The sequence below is a fragment of the Salvelinus namaycush genome, chromosome 2, assembly GCF_016432855.1.
Source record: "Salvelinus namaycush isolate Seneca chromosome 2, SaNama_1.0, whole genome shotgun sequence".
NCBI classification, from domain to species: domain Eukaryota; kingdom Metazoa; phylum Chordata; class Actinopteri; order Salmoniformes; family Salmonidae; genus Salvelinus; species Salvelinus namaycush.
In genome coordinates this window covers 22,236,378-22,248,982 of record NC_052308.1, presented here as the reverse complement: position 1 = coordinate 22,248,982, position 12,605 = coordinate 22,236,378, and the positions used below count along the sequence as shown (strand labels likewise).

Here is a 12,605-nt window from a genome sequence, read left to right as displayed (position 1 = left end):
GACTGTCATCGGCACCCTAGCAATAACTACCCGTCCCTGGCCCCCATCCCCCGCTGATCCCCCTCATATCTCCTAGCATGGAAGATTATAGCCTAGCGAGTACGGTAAATAAGCAGGTAGAGGGGATAATCATAGGGGATAAAGGGGGAGGACAGAGAGATGATTTCCTTTGTTCTTGTCTGATACCATTACATCAGTGGTCTTCCGTGGACCAGAGGTGGTCCTGAAACAGTTAACAGGTGTAGGCTGTGTAGTGCCCCCCACCCTGAAACAGTTAACAGGTGTAGGCTGTGCAATGCCCTGTACTCCTGCCCTCCCTTGCCACGCTCCCTTGCTCGCCCCAGCGCCGCCCAACACGAGGCACTGCCAGTCTTTCAGTAAACAGCCCTGCTGCACTTTTACTGGCAATTACTGCTGAAGGTCACACATCAGTGGAGAGTCTGAATTCCAGGGGGAAAAATAACGTTAGCTCTTATGTAACCGCTGCCTGAGAGCTGGCGGGAGCACAAGAATCGTGCAGGATGAAGCAGGCTACATGGAAACTGGGACAGAGCTGCACGGCCAGCAGAAAAGCCTATAGTTCCCCCTGTTGGAGGGGATCAGAGAAACAACTAGGGTCCCCTCACCTCACAAACACTGCAGAAGCTCTGAGGATAGCTGAGGACAAGCAGGGACATACTGAGGCAGAGAGAACACCAGCACTGAGTGATGCAGAATAGCCATGAGGGGAGAGAAGAGGGAGAGACAGAGAGAAACAGATTGGTATAGAGAGAGAAATAGAGAGGGGGACTCTAGAAAGAGCGACTTTGCCAGGGATAATGAGACGATAGCGATCAGCCGGCATGGACACACACAGCAAGGAAAGGGAGCGAAAGAGTCACACGACACACACACAGACACACAGGATCGGACCTACAGTCCCCAGTGCTTCCCAGATGAATAGGGGGAGTACTGTACTATATGTCAGGCCTGTAGCGGGGTACGCCACAGAGGAGGTGCCATGTCGGGCAGAGCAGAAATACGGGCTGAACACAGGGCTAATTTAAAAGCTAACTGACAGACAGCCCAGTGCTGTTGCTGCCATTTCTGCCGTGGAGGGGAAGTGTGGGCTTTGGATCAGCATGGAGCCTGGGACACTGCGTCCCATAGGGGGGCCCTCCTGGGTCCATGCACGTGCCGGATGTGTGGGTGGGGTGTACACATTCTTCAGACACTACGAATGGGAAGGGTCCGTTCAGGCAACAAAGAAGTAGTCTATCTGTTCGCTCCCTTTCTTAGGAGGGGAAGCAGCCGGGGATTTCCATCACTGGATAACACTGGGGGGAGGAATGGAGGGAGGAAAAAGAGAGAGAAGACACTCATGTGAGCATGTGACCTCCTGGCAGACATACAGCTCAGATCGTAGACTCTCCAACGGTCAGTCTAACTGATATCTGTGTTTACCTCTCCTTCTTATCAGTCTCTCTCACTCCATTGTTTGCTTTCCTTTTTTTCCTGAAAGGAAGGTAGTCTTTACTGCTGTAACTCATGACTATCTTGTGTACATGCTCATTTACTATACAATACAAGTTTTGACTATATGATGTTATTGTGACCAAAAAGATAACTACAGTAATACTGCAACTAGGCCTCCCGGGTGGCGCAGTGGTCTAGGGCACTGCATCGCAGTGCTAGCTGCGCCACCAGAGTCTCTGGGTTCGCGCCCAGGCTGGGCTGGGTTCACGCCCAGGCTCTGTCGCAACCGGGAGGTCCGTGGGGCGACGCACAATTGGCATAGCGTCGTCCGGGTTAGGGAGGGTTTGGCCGGTAGAGATATCCTTGTCTCAGTATGTAAAAATGTAATAAAATGTATGCACTCTACTGTAAGTCGCTCTGGATAAGAGCGTCTGCTAAATGACGTAAATGTAACTAATACTAAACAAAACCTTCTAGAGGTAAAAAACCCCCCGATATAACCTGTGGTTGAAGGTTGTGCTCTTAAATGTCATACCTTCTCAATATAGGTTTTGGTCAATGGGGTATCCTGTACAGTCTGGTGCGTTGACATGGAGAAGGGGAATAATAATAGAACAACTTCTGAGTAAAAGAGGTGTTCTGTTCTATGACATCAGTGAGAATGTGATGCCACATTAGCCCCTCCCATATGGCACTGGCCTCAGGCTTTCTGAAAGTCCCCTGACAGACGCAGTACAAGATGAAAGGGAAGAAAGAGGATATCTGCAGTTTCCACTTCCTCTAGGGCACGCACAGACACACTCCCTGATGTACATATACAGTACACACGCGCAAAGCAAGAACACCTGCGCACACAAACACCCCGTTACCCTCTATGGATGTGGGGATGATCTGGTTTCCACCACTACGTTTAAGGGATAGTTCCATGTGTATAAATACTCAAACACCTGCTGTGGTAATGGTGATGGGGAGCTTAGAGGCAACCACCCTGCCCCTGTCCCTCTGACCACCATCCAAAGAAAGACTGGGTATGATCAACACCCCGACACCAACCTTCCCCCTTGCTGCTCCCCCCTCAAGCCAACCCTGGGTGCTGGCTCTTCATGTCCTGCCTCCATTCAGATAGCCTACCACTTGACCTCCCAAAGGAATTTGTTCTGTCTAGCTTCAGTTCTGTGAGGAGAAAGTGGTGAGTTAAGCTGCAAACCGAATTGAACTTGTTTCAAATTTGCTTGCAGTTTGCACAATAAATATCTCCACTTCTCCCATTCAAAGGATATATAAATATACTATATGGCGTAGCACTGCAAATTACTGTACATCTTAAGTGACACAGTGCATTGAACACAACAAGGGGGAAAAAATGCATAAAGGCAATGCAAACAAACAAATGTGCACATGGAGAAAGGAATGGCACCATTAAGTATTTCACCACAGAAATTCCAAAGCTGCTAAGGCTAGAAAGTACATCATTATGACTGAACCATAACGCCATCAGTTATGTACTAAATGGCTACATCCACTGACGTGTAGACTCATTTTGTTCATTGTGGTCTATCATTACAGTCTGTATGCACTGTTTCCTAAAATAAAAGATTGACAATGTGCAAGTCCAATCTGAAAAGACACACAACTTCTGACACACTCATACAACAGAAGTACACAACGACCAGCAACTAAACTTCAAGCAGATGACTACAATAAAGACACATAGGAGTATGGTAAGTTGGCAACATTACCAGACAGTTCTTAGCATGCTAGTGGTGGCACAGTTACACAGTACAACGCACAGCAACTGGCAGCTACTCTGACAGACACAGAGAGAGCATGGGGAAGAGTTCACGGAGGTCAGCAGCACATAATACAGCAAAACTTTAGCACAGGCGCATCTAGCTACACCACTAGTACGAGACGGAAATCAAACGAAAGAAGGAAAATGATCAACCTCAGCCACATCCATCTCATCATCAAAGGCAATGTGCTGGAAGAGAAGAGTATAGTGGCAGAGTTAGTAGAGCTGGGTTAAGGGGAGGGGAGGCAGCTGGAAACAGACAAACAGTTGGACAGAAACACACACCATGTCAGTTAGTAAAAAACACACAAGTTACTACCTCTCAAAGCAATGGATTTGTAAGTATCAACAGAACAGCAGAGAGAACAAAGTGCATTAATCAGAGATTAGTACAGAGTCATTGGCACATAAATGGTGTATTAGTGTTTATGGTGTATTACTGTTTAAGCGCGTGTCTCAGTGTGTGATTGTGAATAGCACGGAGGATACCGTATATACACACACCCCTGGCATCTTATTCCTGCAGAAGGGCAACTGCTACTGTAGGTTATAAACCAAGCCAAAATACTCATCCCATCCATCACAGACCTAAGTACACCCAGTATCTTGGGGAGGGCACAGGTCAGCAGAGGAAAACTGAACCTCCAACTTCATCTTTGCTCTTAAACCCTGACCTCTGCACTGACCTCTGTAAAGAGCTACAGAATACCAGGCCTCCTTGTAACTGTTTCCTCTCATGATAAACCCCAGCGTAGAGAGAACCAGATGAGTATTGTGAGGTGGTGAAGAGGGCCATATTAGTGTAGGTAGCTACCTTCTCCCCATAGCCACGGTCTTTGGTCATCATCTCCCTCAGAGTCTGCAGCACCTTGATACACAGCCGCTCCTCGTTCTCCTCCAGCAGCTGTTTGGTGTGTTTGATGAGCCTGGGCAGAGGTCAGAGGTCAGGGGCAGGTGGATCACACATACTGCACTGTACAGAACTGCATAGAACTGCATACCACAACAACTAAAAAAATACTACAGTGGTAACAAACCCTGATTTCAGAGAGATTCTACTACAGTAATTACCGTTAATCTTGTAGTTTAGAGATGAGGGTAAAGGTCTTCTTGGCATAATCCTAATTGATTGTCTTAATTTATTATTCGCTGTAAATGTTTGGGTAGAGATTTGACCTCACGTGGGTCTTAGAGCGGTCAATCAGGTTCTGCGTTTTACTGTATTCATGGTTAGGAGCCTTTCAATCCAAATTACCAATCCTGTATATGAGTCAACTGCTGAAGCGTCAATGAACCAGTAGACCCAATCTCTTCCTGGCATACAGGCTTTCCATAAAGGTCCCATTGTATTCTACACATTGAGGCTAGTACTGTACTGTATTGCCTTTGTACCGTAAGTAAGTTTCCTGAATCAGTGTGAACTGGTGGTGTCTCACGTGCTACTCCACGTATGAATTCCCCCTCCCTACGGCCCTTTCCAGTAGGCTAATCCCTGAGCCGGCATCTGTTCAAGGAGCACAGACATCCAAACTCCCACCCTGTTATCCAATCTCAGCCCTTATCAAGCACAACACACACAGGAGTGGCCTGGCCTGTGTGGGGGAGGGAGGGAGCACTGTGTGAGGGGAGCCAGAGCTCCAGTAGGCTCAGGGTAGGACATGTGAAAACAAAGCCCTGGGTCACTTCCGTACTTAGCCTGTTTAGAGCGGGACGCCCTGCTCAATGATGAATTCAGTTACTGTGTAGACTACAGGGGAAATGTGTCCCAACTCTAGTTACAGTACAACAGGTACAGTATGAAAGAGCTCAGATCAGGTTAACACCATGCATTCCTGAACACTGAGACAGTATCAGGAGACTGTACAGTCTTTCCAGTCAAACCACAGCTAGGTCATTTCCTAGTGGACTAACCCTTATTTGGTTTACGAATGCTTTGGAAGAAATTGCAGAATTTCAAAGAAAATTGCAGACTATGGTCCATCACTGGACGTGGCAAGAGACGCGTCGATTGTTTGTAAACTTGTCAGGGATGTGGGTGGCTTGCCATGGTTTGTGGGTACTGGAGTCTTACTTGGAGATGAAGCCGCCGCTCTCACATTTCCTGCGGGCGTCTGTGTTCTCAGGGAACAGCAGCTCAGGGCGATGCAGCACGTCCACCAGGACAGACAGCTCAGCCTGGACCAGGGGATGCAGACGGTCCTCCAGGGCTGAAACTATGTCCTACAACACAAAGCAGAGCAGAGGACAGGCACGGTTTGAGGGGTAACAGAAACAGAGATAGGACATAGACAGCGCACAGGCAAACTCAGGGTATTGGCACACTGAGTGTTAGATCAGGGGTAGGTCTGATCCCAACCTAACTGTCTCTATGAGTTTGGTGCCTGGGTGCCAGCCCCTACTGTTGAAGTCCTGCCCATACAGGGAAGCTGACAAAACTGAAAAACATGCTGGTCAACTTTGTGACCTTATTGTCTCAGACTGCTCACTCGACAAACGTATAAAAGCAGAAGTTAACCATTGTTTACCAAAAACCATCAAAACAGACCGATACAGCTCCCCTCAACCCCGCTACATATCCCCATGAGTCACAGTCAGCATCAACTCCATGGAAATATGCAAATCGATACAGTTGTACCATACTGTCTGTTGATGTAGACACTGACTTGAGTAGGAGGGAGGGAAGGAGGGATTCTGGTAGGGTTACTGTAAACTGTAATTGTATTTGTACTTATTATGGATTCCCATTAGCTGCTGCCAAAGCAACAGCTACTCTTCCTGGGGTCCAGCAAAATTAAGGCAGTTTATATAATTTTAAAAACATTACAATACATTCACAGATTTCACAACACATTGTGTGCCCTCAGGTCCCTACTCCTCAACTACCACATATCTACAGAACAAAATCCTTGTGTACGTGTGTGTATAGTGCATATGTTGTCGTGTATGTGTATGCATGTGTCTGTGCCTATGTTTGTGTTGCTTCACAGCCCCCACTGTTCCATTTACATGTATCTGTTTTTTTTTATCAAATTGTACTGCTTGCATGAGTTACTTGATGTGGAATAAAGTTCCATGTAGTCATGGCTCTCTGTAGTACTGTGTGCCTCCCATAGTCTGTTCTGTGAAGAGACCTCTTGTGGCATGTCTTGTGGGGTATGCATGGATGTCCGAGCTGTGTGCCAGTAGTTCAAACATACAGCTCGGTGCATTCAACATGTACCGCTCATAAATAAAAGTCGTGATGAAGTCAATCTCTCCTCCACTTTCAGCCAGGAGAGATTGACATGTATGTTATTAATATTAGCTCTCTGTGTATATCCAAGGAACAGCTGTGCAGCCCTGTTCTGAACCAATTGCAATTTTCCAAAGTCCTTTTTTGTGGCACAACTGAACAGTAGTTCAGGTGCGACAAAACTAAGGCCTGTAGGACCTGCCTTGTTAATAGTGCCGTTAAGAAGGTAGAACAGATCTTTATTATGGACAGACTTTTCCCCATCTTAGCTACTGTTGTATCAATATGTTTGACCATGCCAGTTTACAATCCAGGGTAACTCCAAGCAGTTTAGTCACCTCAACTTGCTCAATTTCCACATTATTTATTACAAGATTTAGTTGAGGTTTAGGGTTTAGTGAATGATTTGTCAAAAATACAGTGCTTTTAGTTTTAGAAATATTTAGGACTCACTCATTCCTTGCCACCCACTCTGAAACTAACTGCAACTTTTTGTTGCAGTCATTTCAGTCGCTGTAGTAGCTAACATGTATAATGTTGAGTCATCCTCATATATAGACACTCTGGCTTTACTCAAAGCCAGTGGCAATTCATTAGAAAAGATTGAAAAAATGTAATTGCCTAGACAGCTGCCTTGGGGAATTCCTGATTCTACCAGGATTATGTTGGAGAGCCTTCCATTTAAGAACCTCTGTGTTCTGTTAGACAAGTAACTCTTCATCCACAATATAGCAGGGGGTGTAAAGCCATAACACATATGTTTTGACAGCAGCAGACTATGATCAATAATTGCAAAAGCCACACTGAAGTCTAACAAAACAGCCCCCACAATCTTTTTATAATCAATTTCTCTCAGCCAATCATCAGTCATTTGTGTAAGTGCTGTGCTTGTTGAATGTCCTTTTCTATAAGCATACTGAAAGTTTGTTGTCAATTTGTTTACAGTAAAATTGCATTGTATCTGGTCAAACACAATTTTTCCCAAAAGTTTACTAAGGGTTGGTAACAGGCTAATTGGTCGGCTATTTGAACCAGTAAAGCAGAATTACTTTTTCTTCCCTCCAAGCCTGGGGGCACACACTTTCTAGTAGGCTTAAATTGAAAATAGGGCAAATAGGAATGGAAATATTGTCTGCTATTATCCTCAGTATGTTGGCTGCAAAGAAATTGCAACAAACTCTGTAATAATCTTCTTGGGAATTACAAGTCTTTCCTTTACTATTGCACTTCCATGCATTCCATTTCTGGGAATGAATTGGCCAATTGACCTGGAGTTCCAAAACCTCAGCACCTGAAGTCATGGCTAATTTTCCCAACAATAGAAGCAGGATGTTATTGAATTCAAAATCATAATGAAACTGATTCCCTGATTACCCATATCAAATGTTGTCAGAACTAGGCTTGAACCCACTGTTAGATGCAAAGCTACAGTAAATGTTAGTTCCTCAATATATTCCAGAGTCTCACCTGTAGTCTCTCTATGATGTTCCTGTAGCTGACGGACATGGTCAGTATGAAGTCTCACCTGTAGCCTCTATGATGTTCCTGTAGCTTAAACGTGATTAGTATGAAGTCTCACCTGTAGCCTTACTATGATGTTCCTGTAGGGGATGGACATGGTCAGTATGAAGTCTCACCTGTAGCCTCTCTATGATGTTCCTGTAGCTGACGGACGTGGTGGCGTTGGAGTCCCTCCTGGGGGCATTCTTAGCAGAGAGCCTCCAGCTCAGGATGGACTTGGTGACCACATTGTTGGACTTGACAAACAGGTTGTTCACCTGGCTGTCCAGGTCCACAGGGATGGCAATGGCTCTATTCTTGGCTGTGTGCAATGAAACAGTAGGATGCAACTTAAGAGGGAAGCTTGTTTAACAATAGTTTCAAAAGTTGTTGAAATATATATATATATATTTTTTTGTAGTTGATAGACAAAATGAGCTCATTGGATTTATTTCTCAGACTTTATCAAGACAATGTTTGGGAAACAGGTGGAGGCCAAGTGCAGGTATCTTACCCACATCAGACAGCACCTTGATACAGGCCTCAACTGAGGCCTTCTGAGTGGGGGTGAGCCAATTACAGTGGAACACCCTAAACACCCCCTGAAGGAGCTGAACGAACACCGGCTGGCGAGTCTGAGGGAGAGAGAAAAAAAGAGAAAGAAAGAGAGAGAGAGAGAGAGAGAGAGAGAAAGAGAGCGATAGAGAGAGCCGATAGAAACAGACAAGAAAGTAGAGGAGATATGAGAGGAGAGAAGACGTCAAAAGATGAGTCAGAAGCTACACATTAACCAAAGTTAAAATCCCCAGTGGTGATCAACAAAGGCTTTTGTGGTTTATCTCAGACCATATCTCTGAAAACCAGTTTCACCAATGTGAGGGTGCTCTCAGACACAAACGGGTCATGTTCTGTAGGGAGAAACCAGAGAAAAGCTTGAAACTGACAAGGTATTACCTGAATGCTAATTTATGTTTTCTGTTTCAAAGCGTTTTCTCCTGTTTGCCCGTAGAATCCTAGAATCTTTAACCGTATGTGCTGTAGACGTGCTATATTATACACCTATAGTAGGTAAGACGGTCTATCACTTCTAGTATGGCTGTTGGTTATCACCAGAATCAGTTCAGGTATCAACCAGTTCTGCTGCACCAATGTCTAATACATACAGAATCACCACTACCATCAGGACCTAACAACACCCTGTAAGCAAGCTGCACACAAACCTACAGTACAACATATACCTCGGTTATCTTTCCCAGAATGCTTGCCTGTCATGGGATAGAAGGGAATGAATATCATCATTAGGTGCTTCACATAAATTGTGTACACGTGTATTATTGTAAGTGTCTTGGGATGTGGGATGGTGGATGGAGGAGGGAGTTTTTAAGGGTGAGAAAATGACTATGAGAAAAACAAAACCAAATAAAGTCTAATGGGAGTGAAACTATTCCTGCAAAACAGGAAACCCAATTCCTTACAAGCTAATCTGCATTGGTATTACTAGCCTACACCACGAGTGGTTGAAAAAGCCATAGAGTGAAGTGGACAAGTCTTCCAAGAAAAGCAATGGGCTACTCCCTCACACGACACACCTACCAACCTCTTTAGGCTACAGTAGACCACAGAGTGATTGACCATTCTCTACTTGCTGTTTGTAAAAACATCCCAGCAGTGATGGCATCTTGCGAAACAAAGATCTGGGAAGGAACTCGGGGGAGGATTCTAAAGACGCCAGGGTTCTTTGAAGGTGCTGACTCAGTTCCACATGAAATCTATTGCTAGTCTAGGACTGCTGGTAAGGAACACACCCAGGGGACAGGAAACTAACCACAGCTGGACATTTACCCATACTTACATACACTTGACGCGCCACCTATTTGAAGCCAAATGTAATATGTTACATGATAAATGTAAGTGTGTGGGCCTTCGGGGATAATGTTTCTTCCACACAGACGAGGAATTCATGAATGCCCTTTATAAAACGATAAGTTAACACAGATCACTATCAACAGAAAATTATTGAAAACAGATTTCATCCGACAGCTCAGAATATCCACCATTCAACTGCTTGGATTGTGACATGTTGTGTGTTATGGTGGTTATTTAAGTTGTGTTGTTTTGCAGTCATGGTTACCTGCAGACTGGTGCTCTGGTCAGAGAAGGGCGAGCTGAAGAAGGTGGTGACGATGATCATGACCGTCTCTGTCACGTAACCCTCCAGAACCGTGTCTGCATGCTTCCTGTCACTGGTGTTGTTGCACACCTACAGACAGCAGACACAGATATACAAGGTTGACTCATCAGACAGTGGGTAATGGGTGAGCATTCACTGGATCACACTTCCTCCCTTAAAACACTTCAATGACTCCAGTCACACAAGTCATAGACGGTTCTCTCTGCTACCGCACAGCAAGCAGGACTGGAGCGCCAAGCCTGGGATCAAAAGGCTTAACAGCTTCTACCCCCAACCCATAAGACTGCTGAACGGAATATTGGCATTGACCCGCTTATTTTATTCTTATTTGTTGCACTGACTGTCTTACACAGGCTCGGTATACAGTCACTGGACTCTAACCACACAATCAGACATACTACACTGGCACTCCAACACACACAAACACACACACACACACATACATTCATATGGACGACACACACACACATTCCTTCACACACGCTGCTGCTACTCTCTGTTTATTATCTATGAATAGTAACTTTACCCTTACCTACATGTACATATTACCTCAATTACCTCGACTACCCCGTATCCCTGTACATTGACTTGGTACCGAGTGGTTGAAAAAGCCATAGAGTGAAGTGGACAATCAGCAATCACCTTGTATATAGCTTCATTATTGTTATTATATTGTGTTCCTATTTTTCCTTTAGTTTATTTGCACATTTTTCTTACTATTTTAAAACTCTGCATTGTTGGTTAAGGGTTTGTAAGTAAGCATTTCATGGTAAGGTTGTATTCAGTTGTATTCGGCGCATGTGACAAATACAATTTAATGTGCATCCTCAGTGCTAGAGGACCCAGGTTCGATCCCGGGCTGTATCACAACCGACTGTGATCGGGAGTCCCATAGGGCAGCGCACAATTGGTTCAGCATCGTCCGGGTTAGGGGAGGGTTTGGCCGGGGTTAGGGGAGGGTTAGGCTCTTGTGATTTCTGGAAAACCTGAGGATTTTGGGAAAGTTACCGGAATTTTGCAACCATAACACTTTATTTGGAGAGTCTCCCTGTAGAACACTTAACAAACTATCAACAAGCTATCAGTAACATGTCACCTGCATGTCTGTTGACAAGCCATAAGATATGGAACAGATGTGATGTGTGTTTATTTACCCTGCATATGTCCACCAGGAAGTTCTCAAAGAGCTTCCACATGTGATTGCTGGTGTAGATCTCCTTCATCTCCACCTCTGTGTCCACGTAGCAGTGATTCAGGAAGTTGATGTAGGCTATCTTCACCTGGAGAGGAAGGTCAGAATTAAAGGGCGACTTTGTGATTTGGCTTCGTTTTGAAGATTGCTCATTAAGAAATGCTAGAGGCCTGAAGTCAAAGCAGGAGCCAAATGAGAGCCGTCTTGGTTGTGTGGGTTGATATGGGTCTGTAATGTTTGCATATTAACTGGTGGTTCGAGCCCTGAATGCTGATTGGCAGACAGCCGTGGTATATCAGACCGCATACCACGGGTATGACAAAACATTTATTTTTACTGCTCTAATTACGTTGGTAACCAGTTTATAATAGCAATAAGGCACCTCTGGGATTTGTGGTATATGGCCAATATAGCACGGCTAAGGGCTGTATCCACACCCCCTCTGGCCTTATTGCTTAATCATACCATGGCAGGTACTGTTGTTTGTCCCTCCTGAGTCACCGTAGCAACAACATAGCCACTTCTTCAAAATAGTCACTTCGTTAAAATAGTCAGAATTAATCTAAGATAAATCAAGAAATCTGAAATTAAATGTAGAAATTTTTGCAGAGGTCTAACTTAGGTGTTTGGTGTAGTATTTCGCACGTAAAGAAATTGCATGGAAAACTAGTCAGTGCACTTCGTACAGTCTATCAAGTCAGGAAAGTCTAGCTACGAGCTCAGGACTGATTTCTGAGAACAATAACAAGTCTATAACATAACGATGGTAAATAAAGCACAAGCTACACACTGTTTATCAGTTCCCAAAATCACTTGGTAGCTAGCTAAGTTTCAACTCTGATTGTCAATGAAGCTAGCAAGTAGTAGCTACTGTAGCAGGCACATTGAGCAGCCAGGCCACAATCAGCTTATCAAGTCACTGGGGAGTGGCAAAGTTTGTGTTTCGGTGCCGTTTAGTTTTTTACTACTTTCTCACTATCTATTATCAGAGTGCGCATCTGTCTGGCAGTGTTCATAAAGAATCATGTTACAAAAACAGATCGCGGGGGGACACAAGATGCTGGCGAATGCCTGGGTTTTGGAATATTGACAAGTTGCAGTTGGGATACAAGTGCGCTCTGATCGTCTCAATTCAAATTTTTCCCCAAAAAGTGGTACACTTGAGTGATAGACACTATCAAACACATCAGCAAGTGGCCACTCCATAAAGGGCTTAGGGCCAAGGGTTATTTCAACATAACAT

The 12,605-nt window shown here is 44.7% G+C and overlaps 1 protein-coding gene across 2 annotated transcripts in view; it reads right to left on the bottom strand.

Moving 5' to 3' along the window:
• The window catches only part of LOC120060148 (inositol 1,4,5-trisphosphate receptor type 1-like), a 146,040-nt gene that overhangs the window by 89,178 nt on the left and 44,257 nt on the right, over window positions 1-12,605 (bottom strand). For both annotated transcript variants that reach the window (XM_039009258.1, XM_039009268.1), the window contains 6 exons: window positions 11,325-11,450; window positions 10,111-10,239; window positions 8,494-8,614; window positions 8,117-8,301; window positions 5,319-5,467; window positions 4,062-4,173 (listed from right to left, as the gene is read on the bottom strand). In XM_039009258.1, coding sequence (XP_038865186.1) covers window positions 4,062-4,173; window positions 5,319-5,467; window positions 8,117-8,301; window positions 8,494-8,614; window positions 10,111-10,239; window positions 11,325-11,450 — 822 coding nt within the window. The remainder of the gene's footprint in view (window positions 1-4,061; window positions 4,174-5,318; window positions 5,468-8,116; window positions 8,302-8,493; window positions 8,615-10,110; window positions 10,240-11,324; window positions 11,451-12,605) is intronic.